The sequence below is a fragment of the Penicillium diatomitis genome (assembly GCF_028827545.1).
Source record: "Penicillium diatomitis strain IBT 30728 chromosome Unknown utg000015l_segment0_segment0, whole genome shotgun sequence".
Classification (NCBI taxonomy): Eukaryota; Fungi; Ascomycota; class Eurotiomycetes; order Eurotiales; family Aspergillaceae; genus Penicillium; species Penicillium diatomitis.
In genome coordinates this window covers 906,488-929,375 of record NW_026623187.1, presented here as the reverse complement: position 1 = coordinate 929,375, position 22,888 = coordinate 906,488, and the positions used below count along the sequence as shown (strand labels likewise).

Here is a 22,888-nt window from a genome sequence, read left to right as displayed (position 1 = left end):
CTTGCAAGCTGCTTGAATTGAGCACGTCGCTGAGTCGCCTTATGAGCGTGGATGCTAACTCACCTTTCCTCCTTCAGGTTGTGATGTGAATTGATACCCCCCTTTTCCCCTTTCCTCTTCTCACAGCCCTTCGTATCTCGTGTTTGTTCTTCTCGCACAAATCTCATATTTGTGTGATCCTTCTTCGTCTACGACCGCGATGGACTTGCGATACGTGTCCAAGGCCGGTTATGTTTCTCTTCCTTTTCCATGATCATTTCTCTCGCCCCATTTGCAGCGTTCTCGTGCATCTCAGCTTCTATGGTACTAGCTTCATCTGAAACCTGCACACTTAAATCCGGAGTCTTGTATCACAATGAGGCCCCTTGTCCTCGTTACGGCTTGCGTTGGTGTTCCGAGAGGTAAAATTGGTCAATGTCTCTTTCTTTGCTCAACTTCTGGTATATGGACGGCAGGGTAGTTGATCTCTTCTCATTGGAACTTAATCCTGAACCTGGTCACAATGTTCCGCGACAGCATCTCTCGTTGCTGTCTCAAATGTACAATAAAACATATACGCAAATGCATCAGAATGAGGGACCGGCATGGCCTCCTTATGAAGACGAAGCGGTTTCCTGATGTACGCACAATAATGGTTACCTTAGTCTCCTATGAACCTCCTCTACCAAAGTCACGGCGTATCTGGTAAGAGGTATCAGTTACTATTTAGTGGTTAGTACCAAGTACGGTAGTTCGTTCACTAAGCACATGTACCAGACCCAGTGACATCCAACCCACCCCCCCCCCCCCCCCCCCCCCCTCCCATCCCAACCCGACCTCTCCTAGCTTCATCGTAATATCCCCTCTCATCTTCCTTATCTTCTTCGTACTCCGCTCTCTGCATCCCTGTCCGTCTTGAAAAAACTGTCTCTTCTGATCCTTCAATCGTCTTCCGCGTTTCTGACACATGCGATGGCACCTCGCAAGGAAAAGGAAACAAAAGGCAACTCGGCAGAAACTGACGGTATGTCGATCCCAAGACGCTCAATTGCCTCGTATTTACCTGAAGATCACATACTAAGGATCCCTAACTTAGATGCTTCTTTGATACTGGACTATTTGCGTTAGTACAGTACTAATCGCCATTTTGTCTTTCTCTCATCCCCCTCTCTCTCCCACATGGCTGAGCGATGGAGGAGGCTAATGCGGGCCTTGACTGACGGCAACTGACCGGTGCGCGTCTACTCCAGGAGAACAAAAGTATGTTGTTAGGCCCAAAGATTTTCAATGAATCTAGCACTGACTTTAAAAGTCGTCCTTACTCGGTATTGAGATGTTTCGACAACTCCTTGTGTAACCCAGGCAAGGCTGGATGTCATTGCTGACGAGATGATTTACCGCGCATCTGCCCACAGGCTATCGAGGTCTCGGCGAATCTGCACAACAAAGTGAACAAAGGTACACTTCCTGTGCTTGTGAGCCATACCAGTGCAGAATTCAGCAAAGCTGACAGAGACTGTCTGGCTAGCGCAAGCTGGCAAGATTTTGAAGGATTTACATCAAAAAGGTGAAATTGAAGGGCGCACTGCCGGTGGGTATCTCATCTATCGTCGTTCTGCTGCACCTTGCTTGTATGGCCGAGCTCGTGCGCAGCTAGGACGCACGCTTTTCATGGATTGGTAGCCACAGCTGATACGGTCCTCCACTTTCTGTTTGTTGCTTGTTCCAAGGAAAACAAATCGTCTACCATGCTCTACAAAAGTCATCCGACCCCGCGAGCCCCGAGCTCCTCACCGCACTAGTTCAGGAGATCACAACGCTTCAAGAGGAGCTCTCTATTATCAAGGCAAATGAGAAGAAGGCTCGCACGGCCTTGGCGACCCTCCAAGCCAAACCGCGCCTCTCGGCTCTTCGCGAGGAAATTCGCCAGTTGGGGATGGAACGGGATGCCGCTCAGGCACGTGTTCACGAAAACCGCTCCGACGGCGGCGACGATCATCAGCCTCAGATCTCGCCTACGGCACGTGCCCAACTGGAGCGGGACTGGACCCAATGGCAGCGGCACGCTCGTTTGCGCCGCCGCATCTGCCGGGAGTTGTGGGAGTCCTGTTCGGAAGTTTTACCGGAGGGCGTTGCTACTGCTGCAGAGCTTTGGGTAAGTGATTTCTATCTTGGGATGTTACTGATTTCATTTTTCAGGAAAGTGTCTATTCTTGCTCGTTGTTCTTTTCGAATGTACCCTGAAGATTCACATCGTGCATAGTACTGCATGCAAAATTGTCAAGGCTTCAGGGATCTGGCTGACCACAGGCAAAACCTTCGCCATAGGAAACTCTGGGCCTGGAAGGCGAAGTCCAATAAACATTTAGCACCGACGATTGCGCCTGGCGGAGATACATGGCTCGGGTCGATGCAGGTCCACTCGGTCCTCGTTTTATGCTATTTCGTACTCTCAAATTCGACTATGATTTGCAGCTCGGGCGAAGCGAACTGCAGAATGCAGAATGCAGAACGCAGATTGCGCGGACTGCACGACTTGGATTCGACATCGGGCTCGACTCGACCCGACTTATTCTGCCGCTAATAACCTCTTATACTTCCTCTCATAATGTGTGACATGATGTGTCCTTAATGCTGGCGGATGACCATGGTCGCGACGAACGACACGAACCGTTTGATCTTCGATAGACCTCTCATACTGTGAGGATTGTCATTCTGGTGGATGTTCCGTATCCGCTTTCTGCCATGTGATCAATGACATCATTCGCAACGTTTTTTTGCTCCCTGACTCTTGACTACCGAGTCTAACTATGAAGTATGAAGCCTGGCCAGGGAAGAAGCCAATGGAGGACGTCTCGCTCGGAGATATGCGAGCAGATTGCAGAATGCAGGCAAGCCAGAAGACGACCACGTTCCAACTGTTCGTCTTCTTTTCTAGGTCACATGGGCATCACCAGACATTTTCGGGGCGGTTGGTTCGCGGGATCGCTTTGGCAAGTGATTAGATTGCATCACCAACCAGAATGGACGGGCAAAGAGGATATCTGGACAAGACCCTCTCGAATGTAGTTTTCATGAACGATCCTTCAACGTCTTCTCTCAGGCCCTGTCCATTCTTCTTTCCTCGTCTTTTTGCAGTTTCTCTGTCTTCAACCTATTCTGCCGTAACCTGAGATCATCTGCCTGGCCATCTTTCCCATTGCCTTTTCTCCCTCTTCCTCTCATTCTCTTATAGATCTCATCATTTGAATCCACCCGCCGTTCGGGTCCTCCTCCTGTCAATCGTTGGTTGACCTCTAGTCTGCAGCCTTTCTCGAGGTTTCTCGTCTTATTTGACTCAGCACCGGAGAACCAACTCCGACATCCGACATCCGGCTTGGAGCCGTCATCAATTGTACCTTTTTTTCGTCCCAGCGTCGTCTGGAGCTTCCAGAATTCACACCGCCCGCCTCCGACTCATTCCCCTCTTGGCTCCGATAACCGCCCCTCCAGCCCTTTCGATCCCCTCGTATCCCCTCGGTTGAATTGAATCGGCGATGCTGCCGGCCTCTCGCCCTGCCTCATCTCGTTCCAATCCTGCTGATATGAGAGGTCGTGCACCTCTGCCGGTGCCCTCCGGTATGCAGAACACCAACGGTCACTCCCGCAATTCTTCCAATCTCGATATGGCTCGCAGCCCGCCGAACCCGAGCAATAAGAGTATGTGATCATGATTGACGATCGGGGCTACCCTACCCCCCGTGGGACTCGAGAATGACAACTTTCCTGCCACCCCTGCCCTTCCTTCTTCCAAAACTACTGCGGCGGCATCATAGGCGGTATACTAATCTCCTCTGTTTGTCGGTTACTTGCAGATACCAAGCATGTTCCCTGCAAATTCTTTCGTCAGGGTGCCTGTCAGGCCGGCCCCGCTTGTCCATTCCTGCATTCGACCGATGCCGCTATCGACTATGCGCCTTGCAAGTACTTCGCCAAGGTATGTTCAATTTGGGCGCTGAAGAGCCTGTCCCAGTGGTGTATATTCTGCCCGCCCGCAAATTGCAAGAGACTGATCCCCATCGCTTCTACCTCTGGCGTGGTTAGGGTAATTGCAAGTTCGGCTCCAAATGTGCTCTCGCTCATATCTTGCCCGATGGTCGCCGTGTGAACAGAGGTGCCGGTGGTGGTGCGATGGGAATGGGTGGGAGCAGTCACTTGAACCTCGGCGGCCGTGTCAACCCTCAGGCCTATGTGAATCAGGACTCGGCCTTGACCAATTCCGTCCTTTCGCAGCAGCGCATGAACGGTCCCGACCCCCGATACCCTCAGCAGATGCCCGTGCAAGATGAGTCAGGTTTTGTCCCCGCCCAGCAGCAACAGCAACAGCACCAGCACCAGCAGCAGCAGCAGCAGTCGCAGCAAGTTGGGCAGTCCCAGACTCCCTACGATGGCATCCCGACCATTGATACCGGCCTGGCGTCTCCCGTCGGCTCCAAGTACGGCTCCCCCATCGATGATCCGCGACTGCCCATGTCACCCAGCGCCCGCCACTTGACCGCATTGGATGCGCCCCTTCCCGCATCTTTCGATAGCCAGGGGATCTCACACGCAGCTCGCTATGGTCCGGTGGCTGCGTCGGTTCCCTCGAAGTTCGGATTGGACTTGGCGTCCCCCCCGGCTCAGCGACTCGGCTACATGGATCCATTCCGTAGCACTCGTGAGATCAGCTATGCGGACCTTCGCAAGCCATCCTTCAACATCGGTTCTTCTCCTCCCGCTCCCGAGGATGCGACGAGCCACCGATTCTTGCACTCTTCTCGGCCCGTGAAGCCTCGCATGCTCTCTGCGAGTGTGCCTCGTCCCATGGGACTCGATGATTGGGATGAGAATTTCCCGATGGAGGAGGATTATCTGCCTATGAACTTGCATGACGATGTTCTCACGCCTCAGGAGAAGTTGCGACGTCTTTCGCGAACCGACCACGATCCCATCAGCTCCAGCCACCGGGACGTAAGCGGCCTCGGCATGGCTAGCACGAGCTTCTCAAAGAACGGATCTCCGCTTGCCTCCAGCCCGTCGCGATTCGGGGCTCTCTTTGCCAAGCAACGACAGAGCAAAGAGGACGGGGCCATCGGCTCGTCTTTCCCACATATCGGTTCACCTCTGCGTGAATCCTCCTTGAACCCCATCGGTAGCCCCAGCTTGGGCCCGATTGGTAGTCGCACTTTGTACGAGGGATCGCCGTTAGTTTCCAGTCCTGGACGCCAGGGTTCCATGTCGATGATCTCCGAGCAGCTTAGTGGGTTTTCTCTTCACCCAGGTGCCGTCCGCCGTGCTTCTAACACTCCGGGTCGTCTAGATCGCAACTTGTCCTCAACGACAAGCAAGATCGAGGAAGAGGAACCAAGTGATCTCGTCTTTTCCATGGAAGAAGAAGAGGGCAACAAGCGCAGCAGCCCTTCGTAAAGAGAAGTTTCAAACGACTCTTGAATCGCTCCTCTTGTTCCATTCGTGCCTTTTACCCACCCCTCCCCCCCCCCACCTCCGAACCTCGACCGGGTTGTAATGTCTTGTTACCAATAGTGGGTTGGCAACTGCTGTCTGGCGTTTCCACACCATATTCGTTCCCCTTTTCTTCGTTTACATCGCACCCTGGGCACAGGCAGGCCTCCGTTTTGTATTGACAAAGTCGATTTCTCATGGAAAAAAAAAGAGACCAAATGGTCTGGTCTGGTCATTGGCGTTCTTGTTATTTCCCTTTACTCTTCTTTCCCCCTACACCTCTGTCACTTTTTCTTCTTCTCTCCCTCTCAAATCTCAATGACTCAATGATTTTGAGAAAACATACTCGGCATCACGGAGCGTCAAAATATCACGGAATATTCAAAAAGTGCGCCTTTTCTTTCTCTTTTGTTTTTCACTTTCCCCTTCGTTTTCTCCTCGCTTCAGGTTGAACTTACATACTCGACGGATCCAAATCCCCCATTTCACACTCTCTTCTACACGTTTATATGGAATGACTGATGGTTTTGAGACTTGTCTCTCAATACAGTCCATCAGCATCAACATGTTTCAAGACATTGTACTTTGGTTTTCAAGCCTCATCGTCTGCTTTGCCATTCGAATCGAAATTTTACGAAACTCCCTTTTCTTTCCTTTTCTTTTCCTTCCCTTTCAGTCCTGTCCTGTTCCCACCCCGGGTCTCAATACTTGCGACCTGCCATTTCACCTCCCTCCAAAAGAAGAAATCACACGCATGGCTATACACATCTAGAATTCTACTTTATATCACACCCTGACAAATGATTATCTTAATCAGATCTTGCTTTTACCAATTTTGGTGACTTTTTCTCTACACTTCCACAGTACCCACTGACCCAGTATTAAGTATCAAGTACTTTACGGCCTGGCTCCTTCCAACTGAGCACGTCCACGCACCCACCCTCCCTGAAATAAGATCCATCAGTCCTTCCCTCCCGCCTGGAATGCACTGAGTCTGCGACATCGTGCGCAAGGAACCTTCCCCGGTATATCACTGGATAGTGGATACTCTATGGAGAGTCTTACCAGGTACTAGGTAGTATTTGCCGTGGACTCGTCTTGCTGTGTTCTTCTTCACAGGGCCGAGATTCGAGCGGGTTCCTGCTTTTTGTCGGATCATGGCTCTTGCTTCTGAGGTGTGAGATCATAGCATATCACGTCCATGTATTATATATGCTTCGGGATTTGTTGGGATACTGGCTAATTGGATAGATGAGGTATGGAGGTTAATGTGTGCTCTCTAACCGCCACCGACTCTGCACCTTAGAGTTTTACTGTAAAGATGGATGTGTACACTGTACACTGTACATTGTACAAGAGGCTTGAAGGAAATACTGAGTAACTTCGCATGGAGCTGGAGCGCGGCCCGTGGGCTCTGCCCGTCATCGACTTATCAGGACTTCGTCTAGTATCCTAATTTACTCTTTTGCAACCTTGGAATAATGGAATGAAAGCAAAGCCACAGCTTGTATGAAAATAACACCGCCCTCTTGAATACTCCACGAACATGACATCCATAACCAGGGTGATAAAGCAGGGATTTCAAACATTATTCAACATGTTACAACACAATGTCGATGACGTGACCACAACGTAAAAGGATGATGGGTATGGGAATCAACGGAAGATTTGTGTGAAAGAAGTGAAGTCAAGAATGAAGAAGTGGTTAGAATAGAATGACACAAGAGGCAGGAAAATGTGAATGGTGAATCATGAAGAAAATGCGAGGGATTTCAAAATCAGGATCGTACACAGAGAATTACCGCTGCCCTCGATAACATCCTGTCTGATAGATCTTGGCGGTGATGAGCGAGATAATGAAGCTAGGAGGCCCGCCCTCACCAACTTATCAAAAATCCATGTACAAAGGTTTCTTCCTCAGACTCACTTCCTGCTTGGCCTTTATTTGCGCGTTGATTTTCTCATTTTCCTTTCTTCTCTCTCGATCCGCTTCTCTCTCAAGTTCAAGCTTCTTCATCCTTATGGCACGCATTTGCTCCGCATTCTCACCGTAGACGTCACGGTAGATCTCTTTTGTGCCGGCCTCCATTTGTTCAATCAACTGTTCTAGAGCTTTTGGCATAAATTCATCAACAAGACTGTCCATGTCTTCTTTTGTGAGGCGCTGGCGCTTGGCGGTCTCTTCTTTCTGGGCTTGTTGCTCGAGGAATTTGCGTTTGTACTCTGCGACTTTCTCTCGTCGTTCTTCCTTGGTGGCAAGGTATTTCAAGGAGTGGCTGAGTTTAGTAGGCGCGGCGGGAACCGGATCTAGAGGTGCTGAGCTGAAGAAGAGTACATGGCCCTGTTCGTCGGTATGGAATTGATTGCGAATTTCAGGTGGAATGGCGTTGTTGGCAGCTTCGTTGAGTTGGTAGACTTCAACGGGACGAGGCGCATTTGGATTGAACGCCTGGACAGGGGGAGGTGCGACGGAAGGAGCTGGGGTGGGCTGCGCGCGATTTGCGGGGAAATTACCGCCAAAGTGTGCCTGTTGTTGCACTGCATATTGCGACGTAGCGGGCGAAGCTTGATATCCCGCAGCTGCGACAGCGGGTGATTGAGGTACAAAGTTGCTTGGACGGCGCTGATTCGGTCCTTGGTACATCTGCGGAGTCATGTGCGTCTGGTAAGCCGGCTGGGCTGGTGGCATCGGTGAGCTCTGCGCAGCTGGAATAGCAGGTGCCGAGCTGGTCATCTCAGGAGCTGCTCCCATTCCTTGCGGTGCCATGTTGGGAGTCGCCATGGGCTGCTGGCTCATAGGTGGACGAGGATTAGGCACTGGCATGGCTGTGGGTGGAAGAACAGGAGGCTGAGGAGGTGGTGAAGGAGTGGGCTCCGGCGGGGGGACTCCTGAAAAGAGGCAGGTATTAGCACATGTTCAGTCCACTTCAGAGCCAAACCTCACCAGCATGGTGAGCAAATCGTAAACAAATAGAAATCTTACATTTTCGTCCCGAGGGCGCCGATGCACGGCACCCACCATCGGCGGCGCATTCTCAGCACCCCACGTTGGCCGGGGAAGATCGTCTGTCTCCTTGGCATCACTCTTAAGCAAATGCTTAATCGGACTGGGAACCTTTCTGATTTTGCGCGGCACATCGAACAGATCCATCTCATAATCCTTTTCGCGCACCTCATCCGGTAAGCAACTGGCCCACGTCTTGATCTTGTTGAGCTTGTGCTTCTCTTCATTGTATCGTGCCTCGCAGACATAGATCTGCTTGTCAGGGGGCAGATCACGAGGGCGGCCTCGACTGTAACGAGTGAAGAACATAACAAAGCAACGATCGACAATCTCCTCGACACGGTGGTCACGGTATTGGCCAGTTTTGACGACTTCATTGGGATAAAAGTGCTTCTCGAAGTGATGCACCGTCTGCTCTGGCCGGTAATACCAGCACGCATTGATCCACTTCTGATCATCCGAATCTTGCCAGGTGCGGTAGATTTGGGCGACAATTGGCTTTGACACATCATTGGGGTTTTGAATGTGAACCCAGTCACCAACCTTCCACAACTCATTCCGGTGCAGAATTCCATCCGGCAGAGGGAATCGACCATCCTCCATCAGATACTCGCTATCGGGCTTCTTCTTCTCTTGTTCGGCCAACTTGCGCGCCTCGACCTGGAGATCAACGGCGTCCTTGTAGATCCGAGACTCAGATTGATTGTATGCCCGGGCATTGTTGAACATGAGATCGAGATCTCGCATGAAGTGATCAACCGAGTTGTACTTCTTTCGCTTTGCCTTGCGCTTGATAATGTCAATAGCGATGGGCTCCTTGATCTCCATGTAATAGTCCGGGTACGACATCTTATCGGGCAACCGTTCGAAATGGGAAATTTTGAGCTGGCCATCTGGGCCTTTGAATTTGCGAATGCCCTTGAGGATTGTCTTGATACGCGTTTCCATGGGCGTATCGACACGGGGAGGTCGTCCACGCTTCTTGCGAGAGTCCGGCTCATTCTTTTGATTCCCACGCTTGAATCCTGGCTTGGGGCCTGGCTTCTTCTTGCGCCGATCATCGTCAGAATCGTCCTCATCATCCTCGTCATCATCCTCGTCTTCATCGTCCTCCTCCGGAAGAGGATCCGCTTCGGGAATTTCGCCCAGATCTGGCAACTCAGCTTCTTGGGCAGTGAGTAGACCTCTTTCAACCAACTTCTTCAATTCGGTGATGATGACATCCTAAATGCACATAACGTTAACTGGTGGCCGTTCCACTGCAATATCCCACCCCGTCATCCTCGATTGCATGTCTTACTTTGATCACTAGCGCATCTTCGTAAGCTTGCGATTTGGGTCGGTTGTAGGTTTGTGCATTATGAGGAATCTGTTGAATTGGAAGACAGTCAGCGGTCGCGCGCCTCTAAAAAAAAGAAAAAGAGGCAGAGAACTCATTGACTCACCAGGGCGAAATCGCGCACACAGTTGGTGACGTTCTTGTACTCGCGCTTGTTAAGTCTAGCCTTGACAATACTGAGGGCCATAGGTTCCTTGATGATATCGTAGTAATCTGGGACAATACGCTTGTTGACGCTGCGGTGAAATAGTCGGGAGGGGTCGTGGCCACTGGATGCAAACTGTCAGTCCATCAATGGATACGGGGTTTTGCAGGGCGCAGCTTCGCATCCTAGCAAAGACGTACTCGGGCTCACGAAAGTCATAGATGGCCATCAGCATGTCCCAGATTCCCAGCCATTGTTCGTCCGTGATCGTGCTTTCCTCCTCAATTGACTTGACAGGCTCCTCCGGCTGAGGCGCCGACTTTTCGCGCCCAGGCGACCCTGCAGCGCTCATTGTCGCGACAATCAGCGAAGTATTGCGATATGAAGAATCGGTCGCGCGGATCTGTAAGTATGTTTTGAAGCGCCGAGAGCATGGGGTGGTAGGAGAGGAAGAACGGATGGGTCCATCCGCGTTTTGTGTTTTGCTGAGTCATCCATGTCATTTCACGTGCCATACGGCAGTATCGTGAATTGTCCGCCACATTCGCCAGGCAAACAGCGCTAGAATGGGCAATTTGAGACTCGAACAAGCACGATTGAATTTCACACCACCATAGCATCCCAAATTACGATATCAATCAGATTGTTCGGATTGTCTCAACAATCGACCGTATAACATTGTAACGATGATACGCGGATCCGGGGCGTGCGGGGTGCGTATCAAGTTCTCCGCACCGGCGCATTTGTTGATCAAATAGATCGGAGACTGTACTTAATCTAGCGCGTGGTCAACGCGTATAGAAGAATAGAAAGAATAGCGTGTAATAGCATTAAAATGGGGCTTTCCTGGAGATTATCTCGTTGTAGAACTGTCAAGAGTATATTGTTGAGACCGCCGTTCAGCCGCTCTGTGCTCAAAATTGCGAGCATTGGAGACCGGGCTTGGGGTCGTAGCGATCGACAGGGCTCATATCACTCGGATCGCATAAGCTACATAACGGGCCTCATAGATTGCGCTTTGATGCTCATAATTCGAACTTTGACTAGGTTGCAATGAATAGGGATTGAACATGTATCTAATTGGCCGTGTCAACAGCAAATAGGGGTAGCAGTTGACATGTATGGAGAGGTGATAGATCTCTTTACTTTCAAGTCTCTAGTATTGAACTACAAAGTTCATACTCTCGATACTGGCATTATGGCCTTCACAATGTACCTGAAACCTTAAAAAATGTTCAGTCCTTTGGTTCGTCACTAGCAGAGATGAAAAAGTCGACTCTAGCCTCCTTAGATGTCGATCTCATGGTTTCAGTTTCTGATCAACAAGCCATTAGTAGCTTTTCAATTCTGTTCTATTCGGTGACTGGCGCCGAGTCCCGACAGACTTTCTTATCGTCATTCAAGCTAGTCGATTTGAAGATAAGAATAGTAGGCACGTGAGTGGAGTGGCGTACATGTGAAGATACCCCACACTCGGACACCGTCATACGAGGTTGCTTCCTAATTGAACTCCTCGGGCGGCTCTGACCACCTTACCAGTTGCAACTCACTTGACTCGTGTCACCGTCGGCGCAAAGTCCCCGCTCCTTACATTCGATTGCTCTACTGGCACTGAATACTGACCTACGTACATACCCCCTGACGTACATCTTCCTTTGTTTGAAATGCGTTTGCGAGTGCGCGGGCCATCAGGCCAGTCAACGGTTACTCTGAACGAGTCGGCGACCATTCAAGACCTATGTGCACATATCGCCGAGAAAACGGGCCTCGCCTCCTTCGATGTCAAATATGGATACCCTGACCTGAAAACTTTACAACTGGACGACTACAAACCCGATCAGCAATTGGCAGAAACAGGTGTCAATCTGAATGGGGAGCAGTTGATCATTGCTGCACGACAATCAGTTGCCGCACAAGAGGTCGCGATTCCGGTGGTCCAGCCCAGCGCAGGCTTAAGTTCTCAAACCCGCTCATCGCCAGCTCGATCACAACCCTCAAATGCGCGGAAGCCATCAAACACAGCCGACGACCCTCCGGAGATTCCATCTCCAGAGCATGGCGGCACGTTCGTGCTGCGTGTCATGCCCGACGACAACTCGTGTTTGTTCCGTGCGGTGGGAGCTGCTGTCATGGGCGACATGGACACCATGGTTGAGCTTCGATCCATCGTCGCGGCGTCAATTCAGTCAAATCCGACAGAATACACAGCTGCCATCCTGGGTAAACAGCCCGACGACTACTGCCAGTGGATCCAGACGGAGAGCTCATGGGGAGGTGCCATCGAACTTAAGATTTTGAGCGAATACTTCAATCTCGAAATCTGTTCTATTGACGTGCAGACTCTCAACATGTTTCAGTTCAATGAAGGTGCGCCGACTCGTTGCATAGTGGTCTACTCCGGTATTCACTACGACGTCCTCGCACTGTGCCCTTCTGATCCACCTCATACTCGAGCTGATTTGTTCGCGCCTGACGATACCAAGATCTTTGATGCAGCGGACCCTGTAGTCTTGGAAAAGGCAAAGGAGCTGTGTCGTGTGCTGCAGAGCAAACATTACTACACGGATACGGCAGGCTTCCAGGTCCGTTGCAATATTTGTGGTGGCACTTTCACTGGAGAAAGAGGAGCTACTAAACATGCGATGGAAACTGGTCATACCGATTTTGGCGAAGCATCCTAGTCACGGTATCGCCGGTTGATACGACCCTTTTGGGAGACTTGGCGCTGCTTCACCGGCAGCTGGACAAGGAGAGAGGAACGAAGCCTCGAATCTATGGTGGAATACCCTTTTAAAACAAGTGTATACATGATACATTGTGGTTGTTGGAAACTAATAGTGTTAGAGCGTCATACATTATGGGATTGCATAAATAAGGTGTCAAAGAACCCCCGATGTGCTCTGGATCTCCGCATCATTTGTTGTACATTTCAGGGTTGAGTATCATTTCAAGCTCGTCCACCTCTTCGGCAGCGGCTGCCGCTTCCTCATCCATTGCCCTTTCATTCGCCTCTTCCGAGTCCACACTCTCCTCTTCGGGGTGGCCGCCCCATTCCACATCGTGGAGGATCGGCTCGGTGAAAAACTCGTGCTCGAGTGCTTCCTCGGCGCTCAAGCGCTTGGATGGGTCAAGCTCCATGAGTCCAGAAAGCAGGCGCGTCGCTTGCGACTCGCTCTCGGTCAGGTCTTCCACACAGCTCGACCATTTTACTAATTTCTCCCAGCTGTACCCTTTCTCTCCGATGGTGGGCAAGTTGGTCTCGAATATTTGTCCGTGCATGGCCGCGGCCGCCTTCATGCGTCGCGTGCCAAAGATACTGGCCATTTCAATCATAGCGTCGATATCGTCGGCGGAATTGAAGAAGGGGAAACGGCGTCCCAGTAAGGTCAGCAGAATGACACCTACTGACCACATGTCGATTTTGGTTGTTTGCGACGTGCACTTGAGCAGAACTTCGGGTGCCCGAAACCCTCGTGTGCCTGCACGGTTTGCCCGTCGAGAGGGCCGAGAGTCGGCTTTTGGGTATCCGCTCGAGATTCCGTTCGTTGGAGGGTTCTTGGAGAAATAGCTCGAGAGGATTCGGCCGCGACGGACGTAACTTTGGTGGGAACAGAGACAGGGACTGCTGTATTCGGAGCCTTGGCGCTATCAGAGGGAACCAGACCATTAGCTTGTGCCATTCCAATATAGCTTGACGCCCGAAGCTTTTGCATACCTCTGCAAGACCAAAATCAACCAGGACACCTTCTTTCAGATCGGGATTGTAAAGGAAGTTGCTGTGAAAGGGCTGTCAGTGGTCGTCCGTGAGGTTTCCAAGTCAATGATAACGTACGTGGGCTTGATGTCGCGGTGTATGATTTCGTGTGAGTGAACCGACTTCAGTGCCGTTAGAAGTGACCACAAATAGTGCCGCATGTCGGCTACCATAAAGGTGCGATATTGAATGCGAAAGTCGGTATGAGGAAAGTATGGCAAGACCGCCACCACCTGATCCTGATACCGGAAAGCCGTGATCAGAGGACAGACAGATTTGCACCCTCGCAGGTCATGCAGAAGTTCCAATTCATTCTGAATGCGAATCGGACTACTCGTGACGTAGATCTTCTTCAGCGCAACATACCGGGGCCGGTGCTGGTCGTTTGGAGCCCCGTTCATCTTTCGTCGCTTGCTCGGAGGTTTCCCCCATTCCTCGGCCTCTCGATCCTGAGCTTGACCGAATATCTCCCACTCTTTGCGGTAGTTTCCGTAGAATTGCAGATCCTCGGCTTTGTACACGGTTGAAAATGTCCCTTGAAGCCAGACTCCGATTAACATGTGGTCCCAGATAACAGACTTCTTTGCATTGACAATGGACCCAAAACTCACCTTCTCCGATTCGATTGATCAAGCGAAAGCGATCCGCAATTTCTGGAAATGTGTCTTTCAACTTCATCATATCTTCCCGCACGGTCTCGTCGACCTCTTCCTCCTCCTCGTCCTCTTGCCCATCATCTTCGTCAAGCTCGCTTTCCACTAGTGATGTGTCATCGTTCGTTCTTGGATCGTCCTTTCCGAGGGTGTATCGATCTTCGTTCGCGTGGTATTCTTGTCCGGAACTACTACGCTTCAGCTCAAAGACTCCAGCGGGGGCCCCGCGGAGAGTGGTCATGGCGCTGTATGGCAGGCTTTGGATAGATTCGCGATATTGTTCGAGAAGTATGGCGTGAAAATTATCCTTGGAATAATTGGGTCCTTTGGTCGTTGTGATCCGAGAGAAATTCCAGAACACGAGGCTTGGAAAGTGTTGAGTGGATATGGAATTGAGCGGGCAGCGCGAGCACCTCCGATGTTTTTCTCCGAAAGCATCGCCGCAAACATCGGCACGACCCAGCTCCTCAAAAAAACGCGCAAATGACGGTACTAGCGGGCGGTGAGTTCGGGCGGTGAGCAGCTTGGGGCCTGTGCAGTCATGTAATGCGCCGTAACATTGAAAGAAAAGCGACCGAAAAGGGCAAAAGCCAAACACCCGCTTATCAACACCCGCTGATTTCCCCTCCTCAATTCCATCTCGTTCACAACACACGGCCCACCATGGAGGACAGAATACAATTTGACATTAACGAGTCGCTCAAGTACTACTTGAGTGACCCGGCATCTATTCCAACTCCAGATGCAGATGCGGATCTTTTGGACTGCGAGTCCGACCCCAACCAGTTGTCAACAGCGCTGGTGGACAGTGTTCTGAATCCAATTGTCGATGCTGTCGCAGAGAACCCGGAAGGATTAACGAGACCGGCATTCTTCGACTCACTCCAGTTCCTACTCAAGTGCGCTCCTGTTCCTTCCCAAATTTCCTGTAGAGGTCGCCCCTCGCCTGGACCCAATTCTGAACGTTTGAACTACTGCAGATATCCAAGCTTTCTCCCCGCAAAATCTCTCAGCAAAGTCCTGGACTTGATTGTCTCCGGCCTGTCGGTGGAGGCCGAAATAATCCACAGCGACCTTGAATCAGATGAGCAAGATGCGATTCAACATCACAAGCAGCTTCTGGAGATGTATGGGTTTCTGTTGCAGTGGGCTCTGTCCGCCGTGGAGGTAAAGGCCGCAGAGAAACCTGCCGAGTCTGCACCAGTACGACGAGGAGGTCCAAAGTCGCGATCTAAATCAGCAAAAGATGGGCAGTGGGACTGGGTTCCGCAACTCCAGATCTCCATGGAGACCATGTGCAAGGTGATGAAGCTCAAGCTGGGTCGCATTTTCCTAACAACCTCAGATCGCGACACATTCATCAACTTGTTCACCCGTACAATCTACTTAGTTTTGGAAAGTGAACAACGAGTTAAGAGCATGGCTATCCGCATGCATGCTTTCAAGGTCCTGTGCATCGCGGTCAAGCACCACGGCCATGCATTCGGTGTGTGGCACTAAGGATTCTGGATCTTCGGGTACATTTTTCTGACATTCCAACTAGGTGCGCAAACCTCCATCGTACAAAGTCTCACCTATTTCGAACATCTCTCCGAACCCATGGCCGAGTTCCTTCACATTCTTGCGGAACAGTACGACTACCCGCAACTCTCAGACGAAATCTTGAAGTATGCCACTCGAATATTGTTGCTCTCAGAGGCGGTCAGAGTGGCTTACACTTGCTTAGGGAGCTTGGAAACAAGGAATTTAACTCAAACGACACGCGAGGGCCCAAGTCGGTCTCCGCTTTCATTATCAAGCTGTCTGAGCTTGCTCCGCGATTGATCATCAAGCAAATGACTCTCCTAGCTAAACAGCTGGACAGTGAGGTAGGGCACAAACGGATAGAAAGATTATCCCGTATGTATATGAACTAACGGTTTGAAAGGCTTACACACTGCGATGCGCCGTTATCGAGGTTTGTGGGAATCTCATTTCTGACCTGAGCCGACAAGAAGAACCTAGCGAAAACTCCAAGACCCAAATCAACGCGTTCTTCGACGTGCTAGAAGAGCGCTTCCTTGATATCAATCCATACTGCCGCAGCCGAGCGATTCAAGTTCTCATGCGAATTTGTGATTTGGAGCAAAAGTTCCCGAAACGACGACAAGCTGCTGCCCAGCTGGCTGCGAGAAGTCTGGAAGACAAGAGTAGCAACGTCCGTCGAAATGCAATTAAGTTGCTTTCGAAGCTGGTCGCGACTCATCCCTTCAGCGTCATGCACGGCGGACTGCTTTCTCACAAGGAATGGTCCGACAGGTTGGATGGTGTTGACGAGGAGTTGAACTCCTTACGGCCGGTGGAAACTCCTGGATTCGACGGGGAAGCTACTCAAGTCGATCCCGAGCTTCTGGACGATGCGACCCAGTTGGTAGATGAGTCCCCTTCTAAGGCACCGCGCATGTCGGAAGACCAGAAGGCGGAGGCCATGCGCAAGGCAGCCGAACAAGCTGCGACGTCTGAATTATTGACGCGGCTGCAACTGACACGAAAGTACTACAATGAAGCCATTCGTTTCATTGAAGTCCTTCACACTGCATCCACGATTGTTTCTCAACTATTGTCGTCAAGGAACAAGAGTGAAGTCATCGAGGCCATGGACTTTTTCGTCATGCTCGACGCTTACAAGGTTGAGACGGCTCGCAGTGGCATTCGCCGTATGCTGCGCCTGATCTGGACCAAAGGCAATAGCGACGAAGGCAAGGGTGTTCAAACCCACCTCATTGATTGTTACAAGGGCCTGTTCTTCGACGCGCCAGACACTTTTAGCCCGAACGATGCGGCCAATTACATTGCTCGCAATATGATCAGTTTGACGTTTGGCGCGACCCCAGCTGAGCTGACATGTCTCGAACAACTTTTGAGCACCATGATGAAAGCTGGCCATATTTCCGAGGCGGTCATTGCAAAGCTCTGGCAAGTGTACAGTGTCACAAGAAAAGAAATCTCCAAGACTCAACGTCGAGGCTCAATCATTGTGCTTGGCATGCTGGCCTTGGCAGATCCTGAGGTTGTTGTGAAGGAAATCGAGGCGATGTTGCGCATTGGTCTTGGTGCTTTGGGCCGATCGGATCTTGTGCTCGCCAAGTACACATGTATTGCTCTTCGACGAATGGTACCTGGACGCCAGGCCAAGGCCAAGGATGTGGTCAGCGTGCCCAAGCTTGCTAATGACCACGCCGTATTGGTAAAGCTGGCGGCAATCCTGGAGATTGTCTCTGAAAGCAAGGAATGGTACGGCGTGGCTGAACAAGCAATCAGCGCCATCTACGCTTTGTCCAAACACCCGGATGTTCTGTGCTCGGATATTCTCCGACGCAAAACGAGATTTGTTTTCCAACCTCAGGCGGAAAGGTCGTCTTCCCCTCGGTCAGCCATCGATGGCGAGGACCAAAGGCACGGAACCACCGACTCAAGCGAGGAACCGGCCTCCAAACTGAAGCCTTCGTCGGCGGCGCTGTCGCAACTCTTGTATGTGGTGGGCCATATTGCGATTAAGCAGATTGTGCACCTTGAGTTATGTGAGTTGGACTTCAAACGACGAAAGGCTGAGCAAGAAAAGGCCAAGACCGCCGAGGCTACTGCAGCCAAAGAGGGTGATGCTGAGGCAGATGAGCTGGATCTCATTGGCGGCACCACCGAAGATGATTTCCAGGATGCTATGGCTCACATTCGAGAGAGGGAGCTTCTTTATGGGGAGAACTCCTTGCTGGCCAAGTTCGGTCCCTTGGTAGCTGAAATTTGCGCCAACAACATTGCGTATTCCGATCGAGACCTCCAGGCGTCTGCGACTCTTTGCATGGCAAAGCTCATGTGTGTGTCTGCCGAATACTGTGAGAAGAACCTGCCGCTTCTGATCACGATCATGGAGCGCTCCGAAGACCCAATCGTCCGCAGCAACGCTGTCATTGCTCTCGGCGATATGGCCGTCTGCTTCAATCATCTGATTGACGAGAATACTGACTTCCTCTATCGACGTCTGAACGATGATGATGCTTCCGTCAAGCGGACCTGTCTGATGACGTTGACTTTCCTTATTCTTGCCGGTCAAGTCAAAGTCAAGGGTCAGCTTGGTGAAATGGCCAAGTGCCTGGAGGATGAGGACAAAAAGATTGCCGATCTGGCACGAATGTTCTTCACCGAGTTGGCCACCAAGGACAACGCTGTCTATAATCACTTTGTGGACATGTTCAGTCTGCTCAGTGCGGAGCGCAATCTGGAAGAGGCTTCGTTGCGACGGATCGTCAAATTCCTCATTGGTTTTGTTGAAAAGGTAGGGTTTGCCATATACGTTGTTTTGCTGTCCCCGATTGTATCCACCGTTCTTGTCAAAGTGTTTGCTGACATGTTGCGCTCTTCACTTTTCTTTTTTACAGGAAAAACACGCTCGTCAACTTTCCGAGAAACTCGCCGCTCGTCTCCCACGATGCGAGACCGAACGCCAATGGAATGACGTCGCCTATGCCCTCTCTTTGCTGCCGCATAAGAACGAAGAAATTGCAAAGATCGTCGCCGCTGGTTTCAACAAGGTGACCACGAGCTCAAATCCTGCTGCCAGTGCCCCTGCACCTTCGAGTACACCGGCCAGCACTGCACGGGTCAGCGCGTCGGCGTAAAGTCCGCTGCTGTGTTCCTGTCAGCAGAGTCTCTAATTTGCCGAGTGACCACGGAAAGCCGATGAAGTCCACTCTGGCTGGTTTCTTCTTTGATATTTTCTTTTTTTTTTTTTTTCACTTCCTTTCCTGCGCATGCCTCTGTGTGATAATTTGATTCGTACCTTTTCATAGCATATTTGTTTTGTGTCTTTTGTCCCCCCCCCTCCTTGCGCACTTTGGTCAACGCGCGAAGAGTGTGGGATGATGGAGGAGAGGGGAGCGGTGTTGGGTCTGTTCAACTGGGATTGTGGTTGTGGCGCATGTATGGGACAACAGGCCGGCAATTATGAACCTTTTTACCCCCTTCAAGCCGAGTCAAGGACTTATTGTTATCGGCCATAGTATTCTGTGAATATTGATCTTGAATGTTATACATATCCTTCCATTCCCCTTGGAGTGATCGTCTGATCGCGATCGCCTGATCGCCTGTCGCCATGAGGTTTATAGCTTGTCGTATTGAAATCTCAATTAGGTTTTAGGCTATTAGCCTTGACTATAAATAATGTTGAATTTATACAAGTGTTTGTTTCCGATACGGCGTGCTTGACATGTGAGATCGTGTGTCTGAGAAGTCGTACAGAAAGAAAGGAGGGATCAATTTAGAAGGACATGGATGAAGTAACATAAAATGAATATCCCCTTACAGTATGTAGTCTAGATAATTGGAAAGAGGAAAAGACTGACGTACACACAATCACACAATTACACAATCACAGACACGGACACGGACACAGACACAGACAAACTGAGGCAGAGACATACAATCAAGGTCAAAAACTCCAATCGTACCTAAACGCCGGAACTGTCTCCATGGTAGAAATGGCAGACAACAAACAGCAGAAGTGATTGAAAAAAAAATTCTCAAGAAACACCCAAGACGCCTGGATCCGTGTGGTCTGGATGAGAAAAGGGAGGAGAAGGTGGACAAGAGAGATGGGGGTCGTATGCCGGATACGCCTGACGTGGTGAAAAGATCAATCGGAATCGGGTGGATGTAGTCTGGACGGGAGTAATTCCAGGCAAAGGGGAGGAGATCAAGAGCAGAATAATGGGAAATCAGGAGAAATCGTCCTGGAGGAGGGCGGCCAATGCTGGTGAAAACTTCGTATCTAGTGAGAGACCCATGGAATCATCTATCCACAAGGCAAAACTCGACCCTGCCTGGCTCTCCGTCAAAAAAAAAAAAAAAAAAAAAACGAAAAGACATGAATCTATGCGCCCAGCAGTTTGTTTTCTTCCAGCCTGTAATCTCCTGAGCGAATGCCCTGGAGAGCCTTCTCGCCCTCCTGGGTTAATTCGGGCTTGCCCAAGGGACTGGTGGCACCAACAAAGAAGCGTGGCTTCCACTCTTCGTTCTTTTCCTTGCGTTCAGCGGCTTTCTGGCGCTGTCGCTCTTCAATCTCCTGCTTTAGTCGGGTAGCTTCTGTGAATTGCTTGTCGACAATGGCATTGGTGACTTGGCCCCAGAACTTGAGGGACTCGTTGGGCAGCTGTTGCTCCTGTGGAGGGACAGCCTTCTCGACCGGGTGGAGGGGCGTCACATCAATCAAAAGTCGGGGCTCCTTGGATCCTGCTGGAGTGTAGTGGACCTTGCCGTGCCAGGACCCGCTGACTCGGGCAAGGACATCCCGTTCAGGCACATCCTTCAACCGCGTGATGTTATCGTTGTCGGGATCGTACCGGAAAATGACACCTTCGAGCTTGTGCTGGGCTTTGCCGATCCAGCCTTCCTCCAGGTATTGCAGGATGGCTTTGATACGGGTCTTGCGACACGTCACGTAACATGTGTCCGAGACGGTAATGGCGAGGGCTCCGCGCAGCAGGCCACCGAGATGTACGTCCGGGTGAGTCAATTGGTATTCCTCGTTATCTCGCTTTTCGATGTTGAGAAAGATACCCAAATTGTGTTGTCCGGGGCTGACACGGATGCTGGTACCGGTGAATTTGGCGCTGATCTGATCAAACCCACGTGCGGAGACTCCGCGCTCGGGACAGTCGATGTAGAAGGCAGAAACAGGTGGATGGTGTGAGGTCTGTTCGGTCAGGTAGCAGATCTTCACATTCTCATTTCCGTCCTGAACAGTTGTGCCGTTGGCAGTGGCGGGTACTCCGGGGAGATTGACTTCTTCGGGAACGTAGTCTTTGACTTCCCAGTGGCACTATAAACACGCAAAGGAGAGAGAGAGCGACCCTTTGATTAGCAGATGATTCAAGCGATCGGCCAGCGCGGTTTGCAATGGTGGCTCGGCGCGGACAGATGAGGACTTCTTGCTGATGGAGGGGTGGAACATACTCGGAAGAATTCGCCCAGAGTCGAGTTGTACGGCTTGCACGGCTTTCCCTTGACGTATTTCTGGATCAACAATCAGCGAATCCCGCTCTTTTTGTGTTGGACAGTCTTTCGCGCGGCAAAGAATTACCAGATCCTTGGTGAACCAAAACCTCAAAACTTCCAACATACGTCCCAGCTCATCGTCGGATTTGCCGATACTGATCAAGTGCGCGTCAGTACATATGTCGTCATCGTGGGAGTCGTGCGCTCAGCTGCTGACCTGGCAAACGTCTCTGGTCGGTCCAGGTAGTTCCAGTATTCTGCACGACGGAGTCTGTTAGCTTGCTTCGGGGATCTCAGGTTGTATAACCATTTACTGAGCCATGCTCTGTTGATCGGGGTCTTGAACAGATGCCACGTACCCAGATTCGGTCGGGGCTCGAGCAGTTGAGCGGGCAACGAGAAGCGAACCGATGCGATATCTGCCACACCGACGAATCTAGGAGATGTTAGCCTGCCGGTTCTGTTTATCTGTCTGGTGATCTCCAAGTTCTCTGCTCCTTGCGCCCTGAATCGCATTGACTCCGGAGGCGCGGAGAGGCCGACAACTACATTGGCGGGCGGAGAGAGAGGGAGGTCGGAGATCGGAGATCGGCCTACTTTCGCAGAATGGACAGAAACGTCTTCAACTTGGACGAGTCATCTGGAGTTTTCTCCGGAACGGCGGTGGCTGACATGGTTTTGAAACAGCCCAGAACCCAAGCAAAGAAGTTCAAAGACAACAATCACGGTGAGCGGAGGATCGGTGAAACCAGGCTGTCTTTTTGTACTCCGAGGGCGATATGGATGGGTGGGGGGGGGGGGGGGACTCGGGAGTGGCGAATTAGAAGGGGCGACGGAGGCAGGAAGAGAGAGCCGCCGGCACCAGAACTGTACAAACACACCCTTTGGTTTGATATGGGAAAAGAGCAAAGATGCCGAAAGCAAGGAAACTGCAGACTGGAGAGGGCCTTGGAGATGTCTTCTGCGATCTGATTCAGGAGGACAAGAAACCAGGGGAAAGGCAGAGGAGGGGGGAAAGGGCAAATGACTTCAGAAACAATAATAATCTCGAGCGGGGCGGGAATAAAGACGGGGCCAAGAAAAAGCCTTACCAAAACTAAGAAAGTTAAGGGTTTTTGTTGGAGAAGCAAAGGTGGAGATGTAAAGTACAGTAAAGACACATTCAATAACACCGTTGAAGAGCTCATGGCCCGCGGTCTTCCATGTACCAACGTGGTACTGATTGGTACTGAATGAGGAGGTGAGACGGAGCAGTGACGTGGGAAGCTCAGAATTGATCAGATCATACAAATGTAGAATTTTCGATGACATACAAAGCACCTGGATCGTACAACTGTTTTGGTATCAGTTTATAATATTATTTAATACCAATGGAATATGCATGGACTGAGATCAGTCGACCTTTACCTGTTCCTGATGTATGTACATTCATACATTGTACAACTTGTACATGATATGGTCTTTCTTTACAATTATACATCGGGTAATACAAAGTTTCCAAACT

The 22,888-nt window shown here is 50.8% G+C and overlaps 7 protein-coding genes across 7 annotated transcripts; 4 read left to right on the top strand and 3 right to left on the bottom strand.

The window, feature by feature from the left end:
• Positions 1-951: 951 nt before the first annotated feature.
• N7539_009081 (uncharacterized protein) lies at positions 952-2,223 on the top strand (the record flags this gene model as incomplete). Its single annotated transcript, XM_056938676.1, has 4 exons — positions 952-1,003; positions 1,469-1,570; positions 1,710-2,134; positions 2,179-2,223. The coding sequence occupies 4 exons, from the start codon at positions 952-954 to the stop codon at positions 2,221-2,223; spliced, it is 624 nt and encodes a 207-aa protein (XP_056786053.1).
• Positions 2,224-3,515: 1,292 nt separating this feature from the next.
• N7539_009080 (putative spindle poison sensitivity protein Scp3) lies at positions 3,516-5,424 on the top strand (the record flags this gene model as incomplete). The annotated part of the gene is made up of 3 exons (XM_056938675.1): positions 3,516-3,678; positions 3,834-3,955; positions 4,063-5,424. The coding sequence occupies 3 exons, from the start codon at positions 3,516-3,518 to the stop codon at positions 5,422-5,424; spliced, it is 1,647 nt and encodes a 548-aa protein (XP_056786052.1).
• A 1,924-nt stretch (positions 5,425-7,348) lies between these two features.
• On the bottom strand, positions 7,349-10,300 carry N7539_009079 (putative RSC complex subunit (RSC1); the record flags this gene model as incomplete). The annotated part of the gene is made up of 5 exons (XM_056938674.1): positions 7,349-8,332; positions 8,405-9,688; positions 9,765-9,833; positions 9,910-10,072; positions 10,149-10,300. 5 exons carry the CDS (start codon positions 10,298-10,300, stop codon positions 7,349-7,351), a joined length of 2,652 nt encoding a protein of 883 aa, XP_056786051.1.
• A 1,312-nt stretch (positions 10,301-11,612) lies between these two features.
• On the top strand, positions 11,613-12,629 carry N7539_009078 (ubiquitin-specific protease OTU1; the record flags this gene model as incomplete). Its single annotated transcript, XM_056938673.1, has 1 exon — positions 11,613-12,629. One exon carries the CDS (start codon positions 11,613-11,615, stop codon positions 12,627-12,629), a length of 1,017 nt encoding a protein of 338 aa, XP_056786050.1.
• A 232-nt stretch (positions 12,630-12,861) lies between these two features.
• On the bottom strand, positions 12,862-14,596 carry N7539_009077 (serine/threonine protein kinase CDC7; the record flags this gene model as incomplete). Its single annotated transcript, XM_056938672.1, has 4 exons — positions 12,862-13,593; positions 13,664-13,724; positions 13,781-14,237; positions 14,314-14,596. 4 exons carry the CDS (start codon positions 14,594-14,596, stop codon positions 12,862-12,864), a joined length of 1,533 nt encoding a protein of 510 aa, XP_056786049.1.
• Positions 14,597-15,018: 422 nt separating this feature from the next.
• N7539_009076 (condensin subunit YCS4) lies at positions 15,019-19,010 on the top strand (the record flags this gene model as incomplete). Its single annotated transcript, XM_056938671.1, has 6 exons — positions 15,019-15,254; positions 15,336-15,841; positions 15,899-16,022; positions 16,082-16,223; positions 16,283-18,667; positions 18,771-19,010. 6 exons carry the CDS (start codon positions 15,019-15,021, stop codon positions 19,008-19,010), a joined length of 3,633 nt encoding a protein of 1,210 aa, XP_056786048.1.
• Positions 19,011-20,260: 1,250 nt separating this feature from the next.
• N7539_009075 (putative oxysterol binding protein (Orp8)) lies at positions 20,261-22,058 on the bottom strand (the record flags this gene model as incomplete). Its single annotated transcript, XM_056938670.1, has 6 exons — positions 20,261-21,208; positions 21,343-21,402; positions 21,470-21,539; positions 21,602-21,641; positions 21,744-21,820; positions 21,982-22,058. 6 exons carry the CDS (start codon positions 22,056-22,058, stop codon positions 20,261-20,263), a joined length of 1,272 nt encoding a protein of 423 aa, XP_056786047.1.
• Positions 22,059-22,888: the final 830 nt, after the last annotated feature.